At 39.2% G+C, this 20,582-nt stretch overlaps 1 protein-coding gene across 3 annotated transcripts in view; it reads left to right on the top strand.

Annotated features, from left to right (window-relative positions):
* CPQ (carboxypeptidase Q) overlaps positions 1 to 20,582 on the top strand; it is a 587,968-nt gene that overhangs the window by 388,181 nt on the left and 179,205 nt on the right. For all 3 annotated transcript variants that reach the window (XM_062189499.1, XM_062189497.1, XM_062189496.1), the window contains exon 5: positions 4,985 to 5,096. In XM_062189499.1, the coding sequence (XP_062045483.1) occupies positions 4,985 to 5,096 (112 nt within the window). The remainder of the gene's footprint in view (positions 1 to 4,984; positions 5,097 to 20,582) is intronic.

The following is a 20,582-nucleotide window of genomic DNA, read 5'->3' as shown; positions in this document are numbered from 1 at the left end:
ATTCCCAAGGCCTGGGCCTTTATTGTTCAGTGCTAACGTATTTGTCACAATTAAGGATCCCTACATTTCAGAGCGCAGGAGTTCCCATTCTGCCTCTTTGCTCATTTGTGGTGGCTGCTGTTGCCATTGCCATTGTTTTTAATGGTTTTTACTCTTTATTGCACTTAGAAAAGATGGTGAGGAAAGCAGGTTGAGGGAAAGGAATAGGTCAGTGCTCTGCGTGCCTCAGGGAGCACCACATGAGGCAAGTAGATGAACAGGTGCCCATCTCTCCATTGGTTCCAGTCAGGTTTTTACTCCAGGGGTTCCATAACTGGCAACAGAGGCAGTGAAGGGACTTGTGTATTTTTCTGCCTTTTATATTTTTATAAAATAAGTTTACTATACCTTTGGGTAATCTGTTTTTGTTCAGTTTGCTTAAATCAGATCTAATTTTGCAATAATTATTGTTCATTTATGCCTAACCCTGTCATAAGGCAGATCCTCAATAGCCATGTGAGTTTATTTTTCTGAATTATCTTTTGTGAGGCTGCATTAAGGAATGCTACAATGAGACCTCCTACTCTACTGTTTTCTAAGTGAATCAAGAAGCTATTTTGATTAGAAAAATTCAATTTCATTTAAAATGGTATTGAATTAGAAGTGTCTTTTTGTCATTAGTCAATAGGTATTAAAATTACAACTACATTGTCATTATGGCTCCCAATGTTTTTCTGATTTGAAAAAAGTATTAAAGTATCATAATCCAAACAATAGATAATTATTCTTCCACAGCACTGTGCCAGATACCTTATCCTGTGGTATATCATTTAGTTCCATATCATTCAAATCATCTTTTCTATTGTTAAACTACCTGTTTTTTCTTAAGTATTAATTTTAGATTGAAAAAATTGAGGATTTAAGAAAATACAAAAAAAGTCTGATTATAAAACAATCTCAGTTATTCTGAAGGGAGTCTGAAGGCTAAAATAATAGCTACCTTATTGAGTTACACATATGTGTTATATAAGAAAGATAAGTTCTTTAAAACAATTTTGGCACTGTAATCCAATGGAACTTCATTGGGAAAATGAAACAGTGAGAATGTTGACTAATTGAGCCCTTTGTCCCCCATGGGATTACACCACTTTGTAAATCAAAAGTTCCTGCGATTACAACATGTTTTTTCTTTATTCTTTGTTGTTGTTGTTATCCTTAGAAACAATCCACTCGGGTTCATTACATGGCCATTTGTTAGTCTGGGGCATTGTGCTTGTTTGTGACTATGATGAAGTCATACTAGGCTGGGTCTGGGTATAAGTCAAGAGATCCTGCAGCTGTTCAGTGAATCAGGCAGTACAGAGGGTCACACTGATATTTTAGACCAGAGACTCTGCTTTCCCAAAGTCACGGGGAATTTCCATTTTAGCCATCAAGAAAAATGTTTCAACTTTGGTTTACTTACTATATGCTGAGTACAGATTAACAATCTATTGAACATTTTAAAAAAACTTCAATGAGCTATGATATTATCAGAGAAAGAGCACAGTGCTAAGTACATGATTTGCTAGACTTTGATAGAACTGAGCACATCTGCCTACCCAGTACCCAGATCAGGAAACAGAGCGTAACTGCCACCCAGGAGTCCCCCTTCCTGTCACTAGCCATCCTTAATAAGGGGAGGGTCACTCTCCTGATCTGCTGAAAAAGCTCATGGAAAGTAGAATAAAAAAATAAACTTATTTTTGCTGTAATTTTTTTAAATCCATGCTGGATTTTTTTCTATAATATGCATTTTCTGTGAACTTTTTGAAGACCACCCCCCATATAAGTGGAATTATACATGATGTGTTACTTTGTGTCAGGTTTTTTTTTTTACTCTTCATTATATTTATGAGCTTCCTCCAAATTTATCATGTATTATATTTGTTCATTCTTACCCTGTGCAGTGTTCCACTAAGAGATACAACACAATTTATTCATTCTACTGTCAAATGGAATAGTTTCTTTAAGTTGTTTCCTTTTGGTAGAAGCTAGCACTATTATGAATACTGTTATGAATATTCTAGTCGATCTCTTTTGGTTAAAGTATAATATATATGTCCACTTTTCACTACTGTAAAATACCAAGTGAAGATTCTTGGGAAAAAAGGGGTTCATTTGGATTATGATTTGGAGGTTCACTGTTCAGAATCAGGTGGCTCCATTAATCTAGTATGTGCTGGAGGCTGGCCATGGCAGAGTGGGTACACAGAAATGATAACATGGTGAGCCAGGAAGGAGAGACAACAACTAAAAACCAACACTCTTGATGGCACCACCCTCCAATGGTACAGCCCCACTGAGCTAATGACCACCCACTAGACCCATTTTCAGGCACCATAATTAGATCAAGTCTCTACCCTTGATCTATTAACATTAAGACATCAGAGTTTAAACATCTGCATGAGGTTTGAGGAGGCAGCTTCTACTCAGCCCTACACACACACAAACACACACATACACATACACTTCTGTTAAATATATAGCTAGAAGTGGAGTTTCTGGATCATGGTGTGTGTGCATGTGTGTGTGCAAATATAATGGGTAAGAGAATTCCCCATCATGATTGTAGCTATTTACACTCACACTGGCAATGTTTGATAGTTCCAGTTGCTCTACCTACTTACCAATATTTGGAATTTTGTCATTTTCATTTAGTCATTCTGTTGAATAGGTAGGAAATATGGTATAATTTATATTTCCTTGGTGATAATGAACCTGACTGCCTCTTCACATGATGATTAATAATTTGTCTTTTTGGGTGAATTTTCTTGTTCAAGTCTTTTGTCCATTTTTTAAATCAGTGGTCTCTTTCTGTTACTGTACTATAGGAATTTTTTGTTATTTGGATATCGGTGTATATCATATATCCTCATATGTATGGTAAATACTTTGCCTCCCACCATAGGCAACAATTTAACCATCTTAGTGGAGTCTTCTGAAAAACAGATATTCCTAGTTTTTAAACAGTCCAGTTTATTATTATTTTTTTCTCTTTTGCTTTGTGCTGTTTGTGTCTGGCTTTATTTTTTTAAGCAATTTATTTATTTATTTAAAAGACAGAGTTACAGAGAGAGAGGGAGAGAGAGATTAAAGATTGATCTTTCATCTACTGGTCCATTCCCCAGATGGTTGTAATGGCCAGGGCTGGACCATCCCAAAGACAGCAACCAGAAGCTTCTTCCAGGTCTCACACTTGAGTAGCAGGAACCCAAGTACTTGGGCCATCTTCCAGGGCCATTAGTAGAGAGCTCAATCAGAAGTGAAACAGCCGGGACAAGAACCAGTACCCATAGGGGATGCTGGCATCGCAGGCAGTGCTTTACTTACTATGCTGCAATGCTACTCCCTGTGTCCAATTTTAAAAAAAAATCTTTGCCTACTCCAGCTTGGCAAAGGTGTTCTTCTTCTAAAATTTTATTTTTATTCTTCTGCTTAAATTTCAAATTATTTAGATTTGTAATCCATCTGACTCAAAATTGTGTATTGATTATATTATGTTTGGATCAAAGTACTTCTTTTTGCATGTTGATGTCACATTGCCCCAGCATCATTTTAATCTAGTTTTTTGTATTAAAGATTTATTTATTTATTTGAAAGTCAGAGTTACAGATAGAGAGGAGAGGCAGAAAGAGAGGTCTTCCATATGATGGTTCACTCACCAGATGGCCACAACGGCTGGAGCTGCGCCGATCTGAAGCCAGGAGCCAGGAGGTTCTTCTGGGTCTCCCACATGGGTGTCCATGTAACTTGGGTCCAATAAAATATATGCTTATATTTTCTTAGAAAGTTATTGAAAAAAATTTAAACCTATGGTGATTTAAAATTTATAATATCTCTAGATTTATTTAACACTAATGTAAATTAAAACCTCGTTTTAAAGCTTTTTTGCTCAATTAGATCTAGTTTTTAAACAGATGTATTTATTTATTCAACTTCAGAGTAATTTACAATGCCCAAAAATCATGTAAAAATAAATTATTCTTATTTTTCAATTGAATTTAATCTAACACATGTTTATTGTATGTCTTCTAGAATTTGGGACAATTGAGAATATGCTTGAAATTTTGAACTCCACTTTTATATCATTTAGGTTTTAAGCCATATAGTAATCTAACATCTGTCAGTAATAAACCAACATCTTCAGTATTTAAAATTGTATTAATAAAAGAGAGGAATTCCAAGGCTCCAGTCATAAAGTAATGACAAAGAAGGGGAAGTGTTAGTTACCCTGATTTAATCAACACAGTCTGTAATAATACATTGAAATGTTACTCATAACCTAGAAACATATTCAATTATTGTTAATACATTTTTAATATTTTAAAAGTAACTAAAAGTAAAAATTTAAATTCACTGCTTTAAAAGAGAGAAGTACAAGCTGGGGACTTTTATCACTATTAGAATGGCCTGAGGGGCCTGCGCTGTGGCACAGCGGGGTTAACGCCCTAGCCTGAAGCGCCAGCATCCCATGTGGGCGCCAGTTCGACACCTGGCTACTCCACTTATGATACAGATCTCTGTTATGGCCTGGGAAAGCAGTAGAAGATGGCCCCAGTCCTTGGGCCCCTGCACCCATGTGGGAGACCCAGAAGAAGCTCCTGGCTCCTGGTCTCGGATCAGCGCAGCTCTGGCCATTGCGGTCAATTGGGGAGTAAACCAGCAGATGGAAGCTCTCTCTCTATCTCTCTGCCTCTCCTCTCTCTCTGTAACTTTAACTTTTGAATAAATAAATAAATCTTAAAAAAAAAAAAAAAGAATGGTCTGAGACCCTTTAAGGGTAATGTCTGAACATCCAAGTTTTTCACTAGAAATGACATGTATCTTGAAAGATGCAAAAAAAAAAAAAAAAACCCAGAAAATATAAAAGTGTCTTTTTTGTATTTGGAATTCCTATGAATCATTCTTCTTTGATGTCATTTTGTTTAGTTTTTTTGGTTTTCTCTTTTGTTATTTGTCCTAGGTTGTACTGGTCAGTGGACATCTGGACAGCTGGGATGTTGGGCAGGGCGCCATGGATGATGGTGGTGGAGCCTTTATATCCTGGGAAGCACTCTCACTTATTAAAGATCTCGGTAAATATTTAGAAAATAATTAACTCAGGTGTGAGAATCTCAGCAGTGATGTGTTTAACTCAGTACATAAAATACTTAACACATTATTTACTGTGGTGTGTCCAAATACCCTCGTGATGTCTATATATATATATAATTTTTTTATCAGTTGATTCTCAGCAAAAAACCAACTTATCCCCTTAAAGAAAGAAATTTTTACTCAAGTGTACTCCAGGTATTCAAAGTATCAAATATTATCAGCCACCGGGGAAGATGAACAAGCAACTGAAACTGAAGCAAATGTAGCTGCATCAGGTAAGGACTCTGTAAAGAAGTCAAGATCAACATCAACACAGACAAAGATCAGCAGCCTCCTGCTTCCTTTTCCGTATTCATCATAAGACATTATCAGTCCAGGAGGATAATTCATCAAGATCAGTGGTTTTTCCGTGATAGAAATCAGAGAGTGAGCAATGACAAGTAAAACTAGATTTGGGGAAGGTGGAAAGGTATTAAAAGGAAAGGCTAATAGTAAACACAGCTTATTTTCCTGACCATATTTGAAAACAAAACAACATACATTACCTTTGTATGCTGTTCAAAAAGTTGAATTTTGTGTGTTATTAAGGGTAATGAGATAGTCTGAAGTGACAGTTCCATGTCTGAATCAAGCCATTGGTGATTTGAAAAATATCTCATCAATAGACTGTCTTGTAGCATACTATGAAATAATCCCAGTTTCAGATGTGCTAAGATCAGGACATTCCATCACTTATTAAGCAATTAAGTGCTTAAAGTCATGCTTGTCCTCCCATCCTTCGAATCCTGTAAACAACTCATCTTATTAACAGTGGTTGTGGAAGTTGTCTTGTTTGGGGCAAAACTTTCTAATGTAAACCTTATGTGGGTTTTAAAATGGAGATATGGAAAGGTGGTCATCCATGTCTTTTACTTTTATTTATTTTTTTGACAGAGTTAGACAGTAAGAGAGGGACAGAGAGAAAGGTCTTCCTTCCGTTGGTTCACCCTCCAAATGGCCGCTACGGCCGGAGCTACGCTGATGCGAAGCCAGGAGCCAGGCACTTTTTCCTGGTCTCCCATGCAGATGCAGGGGCCCAAGCACTTGGGCCATCCTCCACTGCCTTCCCAGGCCACAGCAGAGAGCTGGACTGGAAGAGGAGCAACCGGGACAGAATCTGGCGCCAGTATGGGATGCCGGCGCCGCAGGCAGAGGATTAACCAAATGAGCCAGGATGCCGGCCCCTCACGTTTCTACTTTTAAATAGTGCCAGTGTTGCTCAATGTTGGCACTATTGACATTTGGATCAGATAATTCTTCCTTGTAAAATCCATCCTCTGGATGACATCGAACATCCCCGACCACTAACCACTGATGCCAATAGCACTCTCTCCCTTGAACCTCTCAAGTTGTGACAATCAAAAATGTACCAGACATTAGCAAATGTGCCCTTAGGGAGGAGAGAGAAGGAGTTAGGCCAGTTTGAGAACCACTAAAATACACTAATAAAAATTCTTTATGTAACAAGAAAACAAACTCATTGAAAATCTTAGATTCTGTATACTTATATTTTAGCATCATTTTCATACATGACAGAAAAGATGCACTAAGCACCTTCTTTGGTTCTTATAGAGCAATATTTAAAATCTGGAACACAGAGGTTAAAGCATGTCTTCAGAAGACGGCTGTAGACCTGCACATACACCTATACATACACGTGGTTATCCTTACTGACATAGTCAGTATCCACTTTTAATATTGGGTAATGTTTGGGAGAGAAATTGTCCAACAAATAAGACAAAAAATAGCATTATTTTGCAGACCTGAGAGACACTATTTAAATTCTTTCCTCTTTCACTATGTTCGAAATATCCCTGGACTGTCTCTCTTCCGTTTCTCATTTCATTCCTGAATGAAGTAGGTTCTAGAGTAAAGCAGGCAGAAGGCAAACATTTTTCTTCTGAAGAGAGAAAGGAATTACTTTGGAAATTAATTTTACTTCAGTGTGTTCAGTCAGCTTGGAAAGGTGAAGTAAAAGCTGACACTAGGCCCATCTGAATTTCAGTCGGGGTCCCTGAGTTACAAGCTCTTTTTTGGCCACAGGCAGGTCTTTTGTACTCTGGACATCAGCTTCCACATCTCTATTCAACTGCAGGCTTCCAGAGGACTTCATTTACTTTATATTGAGATGAAATTGTGTCTTCTCTGTGCTTTGAATCTCACTGCTTTGGCACTCAGCATGGGACCCTTAAATCATTGTTAATTGAGTTGAATTCAATTGCATGGATAAATGTCAAACACCAGGCAAAGGTGAATTGAGTATCTTTTCCCAGCTCTGAAAGCACATGAACTTCAGTTGCTTTTGATAACAATCAATCTTTTCAATTCAGGACTCAAATCTCTAGAAGAGTTCTGAAAACCTACATAAACATGTGAATAAAACTCTAAAATAAAGAGTGATGCCTCTTGAAATTAGTGTACGGAAGCAGCATAGTAAGCATAGAACACAGGGCTCTGGAGCCAGACCACCTGGGTTCAAATCTCGGCTGTGCAACTTTATAGCTGTGTGGTCTCAAGTAAGTTACTCTGCTTCTCTGTGCCTCAGTTTTCTTATCTGTGAAGTGAGGGTAATAATAGTTTCTACCTTATGGAGTTGCTTTGTAAATTAAATGAGCTATTCACATAATGTATGCGATTCTGACGTTTCTGACACAGAATTTTTTCTATATGAGAAGACATGGCTATGTTGTTGGTGTTATTGGGTATTTTACCTCCACCCCCGTTAGTGATTAGTTTGCCTCCTAACTGAGTATGTTAGTGACATTAGTTAACTCAGAGCCAACTGCTCTGGTATCCCTTTAACCATCCTTTGTATAAAGGAAACTCAGAGACACTTCTGTGTTTCCATTTTCATACTGTATTTTTGGAGTCTTGAATTTCTCATACTCACTTCCATACCCATGTTCTGCTGATGTTGAGTGTTGACTCTGTCCACACTTCCTGTGAGCTCACCCATTGAGCCTTACTCCTCATTTTAAAGTTGATTGTGGATTTCTATTTGTAGATTGCCTGTATATTTTAAGATGAAGAGAAGTTCCAACAAGTGACATATAAATACTGGGAAAACATTTTTGATATACTTAAATAAGAAATAGGATCTTGGGCTTAAGGCCAAGAAATGGACTCATAATTCTATTACTTAATTACATTAAGCACAAACTTTTTAATTGATGAAATATGAAGGCTCTGTGGCAATCTCTTTTTCCAAGAGTAATGAGATTCCTTTTGGATGCTGTTCCTTGAATGATGTGTCATGCAGCATGCATGTCAGAGGCCCTCAGTGGAGCTTGTTAATTTGAAGTGTTGGTCCAGTGGGGCTTTCTGATATTTGGGAATCTTTTTTTAAGATTCATCCTTCTGGTATCTGCTCTTTTGTCTTCCTCTTTCACCACTCTTATTGATTCACTCTTATACTCAAGTCATCAGCTTAAATTAGATTCAATTAACCTAACAGAAAAGATATTTGTGCTTTGTAAATATAATCAGTCATTCCTGAGCAACTGTCAACAGAAGGCTATTTGCTGTGAAGTGCTATTGAATACTTTCTTGTATTTGTGGTTTACTGGACATGAAACTGTTTATTTGAAATGACATTTCCTGGAATGTTCTAGTGTTAGTGGACAAAACCTATGGCTGAAGATGTTGTGCTTCAAAATGTTAATTTGGCACTTGAAGAATAAACTACTCTCCATTTCAAAATTTTCCCAACTTTATTTTTTATGTGAAGTTAGAATTTTGAGTTTTCAGACCTAGCAAAATGACAAGATATATAATTAAAAGTACCACTTGGTTGTTGGAATATGGGTTGCATAAGAAACACCTTTTGGGGCTGGTGTTATGGCCTAGTGGGTGAAGCCACCACCTGTGATGCCGACATCCCATGTGGGTGCCAATTTGAGTCTTGGCTGCGCCACTTCTGATCCAGCTCACTGGTAATGGCCTGGGAAAAGCAGCAGAAGATGGCCAAAGTGCTTGGGGCCCTGCTACCCACATGACACACCCATAAGAAGCTACTGGCTTCAGCCTGGCCTAGCCCTGGCTGTTGGGGCCATCTGGGGAATGAACCAGCAGATGGAAGACCTCTCTTTCTTTCTCTCTCTCTCTCTCTCTCTGTCTCTCTGTGTGTCTGTCTCTCCGGCCCCCCTTCTCCTCTCTCTCTCTCCTCCTAACTTTTTCAATTATATCAATATTTTAAAAAAAGAAACAGCTTTTTATAGAAATTTAATGTGAGCATGCTAAGTGTGATTATCATAGAGCTTGAAGATCTATCTCTTGGAAAAAACTATTTTTTGTATATTCCTTCACTCATTCACTAAATAAATGTTTGTTTTGCGTGGGCTACATATATGTATACCAAATGCCTTCTACCAAAGAGGAAGAAGACATAGCCCTAGATTTCATGAATTAGGAGAGGCATTTCAGACATTTCTTGCAAGCACTGAAATGAAATTGTTATAAGTTCTCTCAATGTAGTGTATGTAAATTATTTGGGACATCTGGTGGAAGGAGGGACCTGCATGGCTTGGCTAGATTAGGGCAACTTCACTGAGGTGATATTTGAACTTTCTTTTATGTAGACAAATAGGAACTCTTGAAACAAAAGGGGGTGGAGAAAGTGTTTGCAGCAAAGGAAAGAGCTTTTAGTCCAGCACATATTTAAAATTGGGAGAAAATTGTTGACAGTCGCAGTCTTGAGATTGTGAAGAGGCCGGCGCCGCTGCTCACTAGGCTAATCCTCCACCTGCGGTGCCGGCACACCAGGTTCTAGTCCCGGTTGGGGCGCCGGTTTCTGTCCTGGTTGACCCTCTTCCAGTCCAGCTATCTGCTGTGGCTCGGGAGTGCAGTGGAGGATGGTCCAGGTCATTGGGCCCTGCACCCACGTGGGAGACCAGGAGAAGCACCTGGCTCCTGCCTTCAGATCAGCGTGGTGCGCCAGCCACAGCAGCCATTGGTGGGTGAACCAACGGAAAAGGAAGACCTTTCTCTCTGTCTCTCTCTCTCACTGTCCACTCTGCCTTTAAAAAAAAAAAAAAAAGAAGAAGAAAGATTGTGAGGGGAGGAAATGGTTACAGAATTATAGGACACGCCTATTTTTACTTGATATATTTACATAATGTTGGATTTTTATTCAGTGGGTGTGTTACTTGAGTGATCAAGAAAAAGTTCCCAAAATTTTCACTGTCTCTACAGCTTTATTCATCTACTTGTAGTGGATTCTCTTAGAGGTGCAGAAGAGGGTTTGCTTCTCACAAACCCTGATCAAGTCTGGCTTGGAAAAGTCCCACAAAATCTAATCTAGAATAACTGAGGGAAAGGAAATGACCAGCTTCTAAGGAAATGGAGACATACGGGTAAAGCTAGAAATAGCAAGAGCCCTGAAAAAAATTTAGGGTTAGCCTAGTTGCAGAAAGGAGACCCCAGTTAAAAATAAAGTATCCCACGGAGGGCTTAGCCATACCTCTGGGTATAATAAAATTACCACTAACTATCAATCACTGAATACTAATGTGGTGTTGACATTGTGCTAAGTAGTCCACCATATATAGGTTCTCTTTTGTTCCCCAAAATACACGCCAAGCAGTAGCTAACTTTTGTTATGTCCATTTTACTAAAGAGAAAACTGAAGCAGAGAAAAGCTAAAACCCCACCCAGTGTGAACTATTGTTGACATTGTCAACAACTATTATGTGAACAATGTAAATCCAGGCAGCCTGACTCCAACTTGTTCTCCTAAGTACTTATGAATACTGTTTTATTGGAACAGCATTCCCAGTCTGTCTCTAGGAACACTCATACTATGGATAACGAGATCTTATACAGAAACAAAGAAAAATACCCTACAGTCAAATAAGGTTGGGAGATTCATTCTGGATAATTTATTCATCAAAAACATCATTTGGACGAATGTTCCATGGGTACATTTAGGGACATACTTTTTAGTGGTGGCAGATTAAAGAAGAATCCAAGCATACATGCTTGGATGCATTCATGGAACTGAGTACAAATGGCCTTGGATTTGATTTCATTATAGATTCTCAGATACCTTTTAGGGACTTGTGGTTGTCAGAATATTGAGAAGGTAGAACCATGCGATAGTTCCTTCATTGGTGTTACAGCTATTATTCTTGTATTTATTTTTGATGAGCTGTTCTGTTCATTCAGGTGCAAACTCTGCACAACAACTGATTTTTTAATCCGCAATATCTGATTCTTTTTGTTGAAAAATCAATGTAGTATTATCAGAAATATGTGAATTTTGTTGAAGATTTTGTCAGTTTTTTCTGCGGCCTTACATGAAATTGAATTTGGTAAGTTTTTTTTTTTTTTTTCTAGAAGGAATTTTTATCTTAAAACATTCTGTGAACTCTCCCTACTCCCATTTTGCAATTTTTTTTTGACAGGCAGAGTTAGTGAGAGAGAGAGGCAGAGAGAAAGGTCTTCCTTCCATTGGTTCACACCCCAGATGGCTGCTATGGCCAGCGTGCTGCACCAATCCGAAGCCAGGAGCCAGGTGCTTTTCCTGGTCTCCCATTCAGGTTCAGGGCCCAAGCACTTGGGCCATCCTCCACTACCTTCCTGGGCCACAGCAGAGAGCTGGACTGGAAGAGGAGCAACCAGGACAGAACCTGGCACCCCAACCGGGACTAGAACCCTGGGTGCTGGTGCTGCAGGTGGAGGATTAGCCTAGTGAGCCGCAGCGCCGGCCTGCTATTATTTCTTGAACACAAGAAGGGAGACTGATGGCCCTGAAGAAACCTTTGATTCAAATCGCTGGTCCTAAGTTTTTTGTTGTTGTTGTTGTTGTTTTGTTTTGTTTTGACAGGCAGAGTGAACAGTGAGAGAGAGACAGAGAGAAAGGTCTTCCTTTGCCGTTGGTTCACCCCACAATGGCCACCGTGGCCGGCGCACCGCGCTGATCCGAAGCCAGGAGCCAGGTGCTTCTCCTGGTCTCCCATGCAGGTGCAGGGCCCAAGGACTTGGGCCATCCTCCACTGCCTTCCCGGGCCACAGCAGAGAGCTAGACTGGAAGAGGGGCAACCGGGACAGAATCCGGCACCCCGACTGGGACTAGAACCCGGTGTGCCGGCGCCGCAAGGTGGAAGATTAGCCTAGTGAGCCGCGGCGTTGGCCTGTCCTGAGCATTTTTAAAAATACTTTTGGCCGGCACTGCTGCTCACTAGGCTAATCCTCCACCTGTGGCACCGGCATACCAGGTTCTAGTCCCGGTCGGGGAGTTGGATTCTGTCCCGGTTGCCCCTCTTACAGTCCAGCTCTCTGCTGTGGCCAGGGAAGGCAGCAGAGGATGGCCCAAGTCCTTGGGCTCTGCACCCATATGGGAGACCAGGAGAAGCACCTGGCTCCTGGCTTGGGATCAGTGCGGTGCGCCGGCCACGGTGGCCATTGTGGGGTGAACCAACGGCAAAGGAAGACCTTTCTCTCTGTCTCTCTCTCACTGTTCACTCTGCCTTTCAAAAAAAAAAAAAAAGAATACTTTCTAGTGGCAAACTAGATAGATAGGAAGGGAGGAAGGAAGGAAGGAAGACAGGCTTTTTTTTCCCTCATCTGAGAATTTTCCCTGAGATATGAATGAATTTTTAAATTTCACAAATGTCCTTAGCACCTTTATATCTCATTTGGCTAACATGGGAGATTTCTACTGGCATATATAAAAAGACAAATGGCATGCAGATTTATCTGCAAAAATATATCCATGAGATGAAGATTTAAAAATGAATCACACAAAATGTGGTTTGATTTTTAGTTTGGATGTGGTATGGCAGATTCCATAATTATTTTAAAGCATTAGGCACCATGAATATTACTGTTGTTACTTTATCAGCTAGTTGAGATACACAATTTCTGTGCAAAGGCAAACACAGCTTAGACCTAGGAGCTTATAGCACCAGGACCAATCCCTTCCTGTCTGGTAGAGTCTAGAGGGGTAGCAGATGAAGGCTGGCAGAGGAAGAATCTCCAGGCCCCTTTTATTTATAGCATACTCAGATCCCCCCCACCCACATCTAGTCTGATTTGGCCTATACGACCCAATAAAATCTAGACATTGGGTTATAAAGGAACTGGAATATTAAGAGACTGGTATTATTTATCCTGGAGAAATGGGGCCATGGAAAAAAGTACATAACCTTATCCTTAGTACCCTGGTAGATTTCCTTCCATGCAAGAATGGGATACATACAAGTCTAAGGAGCAAACCTGGACCACCTCATTAAAACAGTATCATTTAATTCTGCACGGCTTGGCTCACATGAGCTGTGCTATTTCTATGATAAGTGTTGAACACGTCTTTTATAGATAGAAGGACATCCAGGAGCTTATGGAGCAGAAGCAATGGATTCACATGGATGGAGACATTTGAGCTAATGCTTGGAAAGTGGGACAAGAAAGAACAAAATTGGTGTTCATGAAAGTATAGTTTGAGGAGTAGAGAATGTTAGTAAGTCTGTAGCAATAAGGGAGTGAGGGTTAAGAGGAAGTGAATCTTATGAGAGGTGAAGGTCATTGAATGAAAGCTAAGATCTGGAGCTGGTGCTACAGGCAACAAGGGCTATTGACAATCTAAGCATGAGATTATTATGCTATGTCTTCTTTTAACTTGTAAAGTAGTGTGGTAAATAGAAGGGAGACACACAGAAAAACAGAGTGGATGAATTTCCAGTTATACTGAGCCTAGAAAACCACAGCCTTAGAGTTACTAAGTAAATTTTATTTGCTCTGTGGTGGATGAAGCAGCTTCTACCTCTGTATGCTAAATATACCAAAGAGGAAGTTATGGGGTTTCCAGGGATGCTGTGTTCTTTGCCTACATACTTCTCTGCATCATGCTAATCTTGCATTTTGCAAAAGCTGTGGTTTACCCAGCTTCCAAAGAATTCTGTTCTAGTAAACTTGCATAAAAGCAGAGATCTGCAAAGAAACAAGAAAACATCCTATGTACATCTGATCCGACCTTTATGGTTAACTGGGTTTTAAAAATTGTCCTGTAGAATAAGGATTTGATTTAGTCCATTCTTGGGCCCCTCCAGTCTTGTGAACATTCTCAAAAGCAAGCACTAGCAATAGAGAGCTACTGAGTGTGATACAAACAACAGACTAACAAGTACTAAAAGAAGTTGACTATTGTAAGAATACATATTTGTGATCCTGCTAACACCCCTCTTGATAGCAGAATCTCCAGCCTGTAAGATGTGACTTCGATCTTATTGCGAATCTTCCTCTCTTAACCCTAACTCAAATCTGGAGGTAAATAAGCAGCAGCATGGATGGTAGAATAAGCATACACTATATGTGGAAATATCTTCCATTCAAAATTTTGGGTGTATTAAGTAGCTGTGTTACCTTGGAAATATTATTAATTTTTTTATTTTTTAAAGATTTATTTATTTATTTGAAACTCAGTTACAGAAAGAGAGGGAGAAACAGAGAGAAAGATCTTCCACCTGCTGGTTCAGTCTCCAGATGGCCCCCAATGGTCAGGGCTGGGCCAGATAACAAACTAGGAGTTCCATCCAGGTCTCCTCGAGGGTGGCATGACCCAGGCACTTGGACCTTTTCCCAGGCCATTACCAGGGAGCTGGATTGGAAGTGGAGCAGCCAGGACAAAAACCAGCACTCATATGGGATGCTGGCATCGCAGATGGTCGCTTTACCCACTACATCACAATGCTGGTCCCAAATCATTCAGTTTTTCAAATCTCAATTTCCTATTCTTAACTGTGGGGACAGTTTATCTTAAATGGTTTGTAGGATCATTTAGACAGCACCAGATCACCATTAAACCTTAAGTAATACAGTAATCATTATTAATTTTTAATTGTGCCAAAATAATGAGTCTGCATGTTCCAGGAGACATAATCTCAGACATGATACTTTTTTAAAAACAGAGATTTATTTATTTTTCTTTAAAGAGTTACAGAAAGAGAAGGAGAGACAGGGAGAGAGATATCTTCCATCTGCTGGTTCACTCCACAGATGACCACAACTGCCGGCACTTGGCCAGGCCAAAGCCAGGAGCCAGGGGCTTTTATCGGTCTCCCTCATGGGTGCAGAGGACCAAGCAGTTGGGCCATCCTCCACTGCTTTCTCAGGCCATTGACAGGGATCTGGATTGGACAAATGGAGTAGCTGGGACACAAAACTGGTGCCCATGTGGGATGCCAGCATTATAGGCAGTGGTTTTACCTGGTACTACATGCTGTCAGTCCCTAGATGTGATTCTTAACTCTCACGTCTGTACCCACTGCACAGTTCAGCTTCATCAGGGCCATTCCCACAGCAGAGAATCCTTCGTAAGAAGAGAACAGTAGCTGGTTCTGATGAACCAGACTCATAGGCTTTCACCCCAGTATAGATGCCATCATGAGTATATGTAAAAGATACTTCATACATGTTACACAGAATTAAAAGAACATTCCTGAGACAGGGAGATGGAAAGATCTTCATCTTTTCCCATCCTCTTTGCTCTCTCTATGTCTTTAACCTAAGTAACACTAGATATAGGAAGGTTTATAATATTCCTGAAGAAATGACTAGTAAAAACAGGAAATAGCTGTAGAGGGGAGCATAATTTACTGCAAAGTAAACTCTTCGACATGTAGAAAAAATTGGGATAGAGGAAACAAAGAATCAGACCTAGTTCTTACTGTTTACCCTTCTGACTAAATTCCCAAGAAATCCCTCTGCTTTTAGTATAGTCAAAACACCAGAATTTCCAAGCATTCCCAGAAGATATTCATGAATGAAAGACCAAGGATAGTGGACCCCAGTGCTTGTAAAATTGTACTTTTATGGGGCCGGTGCTGTGGCGTAGTGTTACAGTAAAGCCACTGCTTACAGGACAAGCATCCCATATGGGCACCAGTTCGAGTCCTGGCTGCTCCACTTCTGATCCAGCTCCCTGCTAATGCACCTGGGAAAGCAGTGGAAGACGGACCAAGTCCTTGGGCCCCTGCACCAGCGTGGGAGACCTGGAAGAAACTCCAGGCTCCTTCAGATCAGTCCAGCTCCAGCCCTTGCATCTATTTGGGGAGTGACCAGTGGACAGAAGATTTCTCTCTCTCTCTCACTCTCTCTCTGCCTATGCCTCTGCCTCCCTGTAACTCTGCCTCTCAAATAAATAAAGCCTTAAAAAAAAAAAGGATTCTGTAATGACATATTTGAAAAGGAATATATTTAAAATGTAATTGCAACTACCCTGAGTTATTTCTTTGATGAATGTGTGTGAAAAACATAAAGAAATGTTTCAAAGGTTGTGTTTCTGCTCTCATCACCATTGCCATAGATACATTTAGCTAACCCATATTCACTTGTTTCAGGCAGCACATTATAGAACAAAGAAATATTTTATGAAGTGCTTCATAATGGAATTATTCCTTTTCTGAAAGAAGGAACTGTGAATTAACCTTTTATACTTAAATGATTTTAGTTGAAGTCATTTGAATGCTATTTTTGGTCACAAATGAATTTGATGGAGGAATTTTTGAACTGATTACCTTTCTGGTATCTTACAATCTGTTGTAAAAAAAAAGTTGTTAAACTTATTGTAAAGCATAGGTTTTTTTTTTTATTAAACTTTTATTTAATGAATATAAATTTCCAAAGTACAGCTTATGGGTTACAATGGCTTCCCCCCTCCCATAACTTCCCTCCCGCCCGCAACCCTCCCCTTTCCCGCTCCCTTTCCCCTTCCATTCATGTAAAGATTCATTTTCAATTCTCTTTGTATACAGAAGATCAGTTTAGTATATATTAGGTAAAGATTTCAACATTTTGACCATATAGCAACATAAAGTGAAAAAACTACCATTGGATTACTAATTATAGCATTAAATAGCAATGTACAGCACATTAAAGACAGAGAACCTACATAATTTTTTTTTCAAATTAATTAATTTTCTATGCCATTTCCATTTTAACACCAGGTTGTTTTTTTTTTTTTTCATTTCCAATTCTCTTTATATACAGAAGATCACTTCAGTATATAATTAGTAAAGACCTCATCAGTTTGTGCCCACACAGAAACGCAAAGTATAAAAATACTGTTTCAGTACTAGTTATAGCATCACTTCGCTTTAGACGACACATTAGGGACAGATCCCACATGGGGTGTAAATACACAGTGACTCCTGTTGCTGATTTAACAATTTGACACTCCTGTTCATGGCGTCAGTAATCTCCCTAGGCTCTAGTCATGAGTTGCCAGGGCTATGGAAGCCTTTAGAGTTCGCTGACTTTGATCTTATTCCGATAGGGTCATAGTCAAAGTGGAAGTTCTCTCCTCCCTTCGGAGAAGGGTACCTCCTTCTTTGATGGCCCCGTTCTTTCCACTGGGATCTCACTCACAGAGATCTTTCATTTATGTCTTTTTTTTTTTCCATGATATCTTGGCTTTCCATACCTGCTATACTCTCATAAGCATAGGTTTTTGATAAATGCAAAGTATCTTCCCAGATATAGGATCTCATGTCCTATATTTTCATTTTTATTTCCAACAAACATTAATTGAACACCTGGGAGAAAGAGGAAAAGAACAAATATTTATTGAATATATTCTACATGCTCATTACTTTCCATGATCTTTTCAAGTACTCCCAACAGCCCTCTCAAACATGCATTATTACCTCTGGTAGGCCATTATACTACCTAGGCCTTAGTTCTTTGTCAGTAAGTAGAAGACAATATACTTGCCTGGCAGTTATGTGGCTCAAACATAACATGAACAAAACATACATCCATCAGAGTGCAAAGATAGAAAACACATGGCACATAATGTTGAAGGAAACGATGGCTTTGCTGCCATTCACCATGCTCATCTTCACTGGCTTGGGGAGCAAATGGAGCCACTTGGTGGAATAATAATGTGGTATATAAGGAGGCAAGACAAACTTTATAGTGGTTATGACAACGAAAAACTTCTCCAGTGTCCTACAGCATTTGATAAGAGTAGCATTATTTTACTAATTGCAAATGTGTAAAATTTCATGACTTCTTTTTTTAAGATGGATAGTAGCATTGAATACTTATTCCTTGCTTTAGCATAAATGAAGTATGGTCAAATAAGATTACCCATCCAGATTTTCCAGTATAGATGTGAGGATGAGAGTAGTGTAGTTCTGATTTCAGGATGAAGTAATAATGGCAGTTAGCATTCTTGAACATGCAGTTCCTAGCTCTGAACTAAGTGCTAGATATATGATTTTAATTGAATCTAGAATGTATAACTTATTATATATCTATGCATGAAGGGCCTAAGGCCCTTTTTCTTAAGGTTACTTTTTAAAAATGTTTATATAAACAGATTTCATGTATTTCCTACATACAGATTTAGGAACATACTGATACTTCCCACCCTTACCTTCCTCCTGTCCATGCTCCCACCCTTCCTCTGCTTTCCTCTCTTATTCCCTCTCTCTCTCTCTCTCTCTTTTTTTTTTTAATGGGCAGAGTGGACAGTGAGAGAGAGAGAGACAGAGAAAAAGGTCTTCCTTTTCCGTTGGTTCACCCCCCAATGACCGCTACGGCTGGCGCAGCGCACTGATCCGAAGCCAGGAGTCAGGTGCTTCCTCATGGTCTCCCATGTGGGTGCAGGGCCCAAGGACTTGTCCACAGCAGAGAGCTGGACTGGAAGAGGAGCAACCGGGACTAGAACCTGCTGTGCTATTGCTGCAGGTGGAGGATTAGCCTATTGAGCCACGGCGCCGGCCTTTTATTCTCTCTTAATGTTTATAATGATCTAATTTCATTTTACTTTGTACTTATAAGATTAAACCTACACTAAATAAAGAGTTCAATGAATAGTTATGAAGAAAAAAAACACTATTCACCAGCAGTAGAGACAAAGGCTCTACGCAGTCATTGAATCTCAAAATGTCAATTTCATTCCTATTCATTATTCATTCATTTTTGGTACCCTCTTAGTTGACACGGATCAGAAAAAACATATGGTATTTGTCTTTTAGGGATTGGCTTATTTTTCTAATGTAATGATTTTCAGTTGCATACATTTTGTTGCAAAAGACAGAATTTCATTTTTTCTAGCAGCCCAGCAGTATTCCATTTAATCTATCTATCTATCTATCTATCTATCACAACTTAATTATCCAGGCATCAGTTGATGGACATCTGGGTTGATTTTATATATTAGCTGATATGAATTGAGCTGCAATAAACATGGGGAATATTGATAACTCTTTCATATGCTGATTTCATTTCCTTCCAGTAAATTCCCAGGAGGGGGATTGCTGGGTCATATGGTAGACCTGTTTTCAGATTTCAGAATATTTTCATACTGTCTTCCACAATGGCTGTACTAGTTTACATTCCCACCAGCAGTTGATGAGAATACCTTTTTCCCCCACATCCTCACCAGCATTTATTGTTAGTTGGTTTCTGTATGAGAGCCATTTGACTGGGGTGAGGTGAAACCACATTGTGATTTTGATTAATATTTCCCTGTTGGCTAGCAATCCTGAACATTTATTCATGTGTCTGGTGGCCATTTCAATTTCCTCTTTTGAAAAATGTCTGTTTGGGTCCTATGCCCATTTCCTAATTGGATTGTTTGTTTTGTTGTGTCTGAGTTTCTTGAGCTCTTTCTAGATTCTGTATATTAATCCTTTATCACTTGCATAGTTTGCAAATAATTTCTCCTATTCTGTTGGTTACTTGTTCAATTTGCTGAGTGTTTCTGCTTCTCAGCTTGATGTAATCCCATTTGTTTATTTAAGTTTTGGTTACCTATGCTTCTGGGATCTCTTCCAAGAGTCTTTGCCTATGCTAGTGTCTTGCATAGTTTCCACAATGTACTCCTCTAGTAATTTGAGGTTATTAGGTCATACATTTAGATCTTTGATCCATTGTGAGTTGATTTTTGTATAAGGTGTAAGGTGAGGGGTCTTGTCTCATGCAGAGATCCAGTTTTCCCAGCATAATTTGTTGAAGAGATGTCCTTGTTCCAGGAATTGATTTTAGCTCCTTTGTCAAAGATTAGTTGGTTATAGATGTGTGGATTGATTTCTGGAGTTTCTATTCTGTTACATTGGTCTACATGTCAATTTTGTGCCAGTACCAATCTGTTTTGATTATAACTGCCCTGTAGTATTTCTTGAAATCTAGTATTGTTATTCCTCCAGCTTTGTTCTTGTTGTTTAGGATTGCTTTAGCTATTCAAGATATCTTGTGTTTCCATATGAATTTTGCCATAGTTTCTCCTAGATCTGGGAAGAATGTCATTGGTATTTTGATTGGGATCACAATGAATCTTTAATTTGTTTTGTGTAGCATGGGCATTTTGATGATATTCTTCCAACCCATGAACATGGAAGATTATTCTCATTTTTTGTGTTTCTCATATTTCTTTCTTCAATGTTTTATAATTTTCATTCTAGAGATATTTGACAACCTTGGTTAAG

This window comes from Lepus europaeus, chromosome 4 (assembly GCF_033115175.1).
Source record: "Lepus europaeus isolate LE1 chromosome 4, mLepTim1.pri, whole genome shotgun sequence".
Classification (NCBI taxonomy): Eukaryota; Metazoa; Chordata; class Mammalia; order Lagomorpha; family Leporidae; genus Lepus; species Lepus europaeus.
Note: the sequence above shows the minus strand (reverse complement) of the source record. Positions and strands in the feature narration are given on the sequence as shown.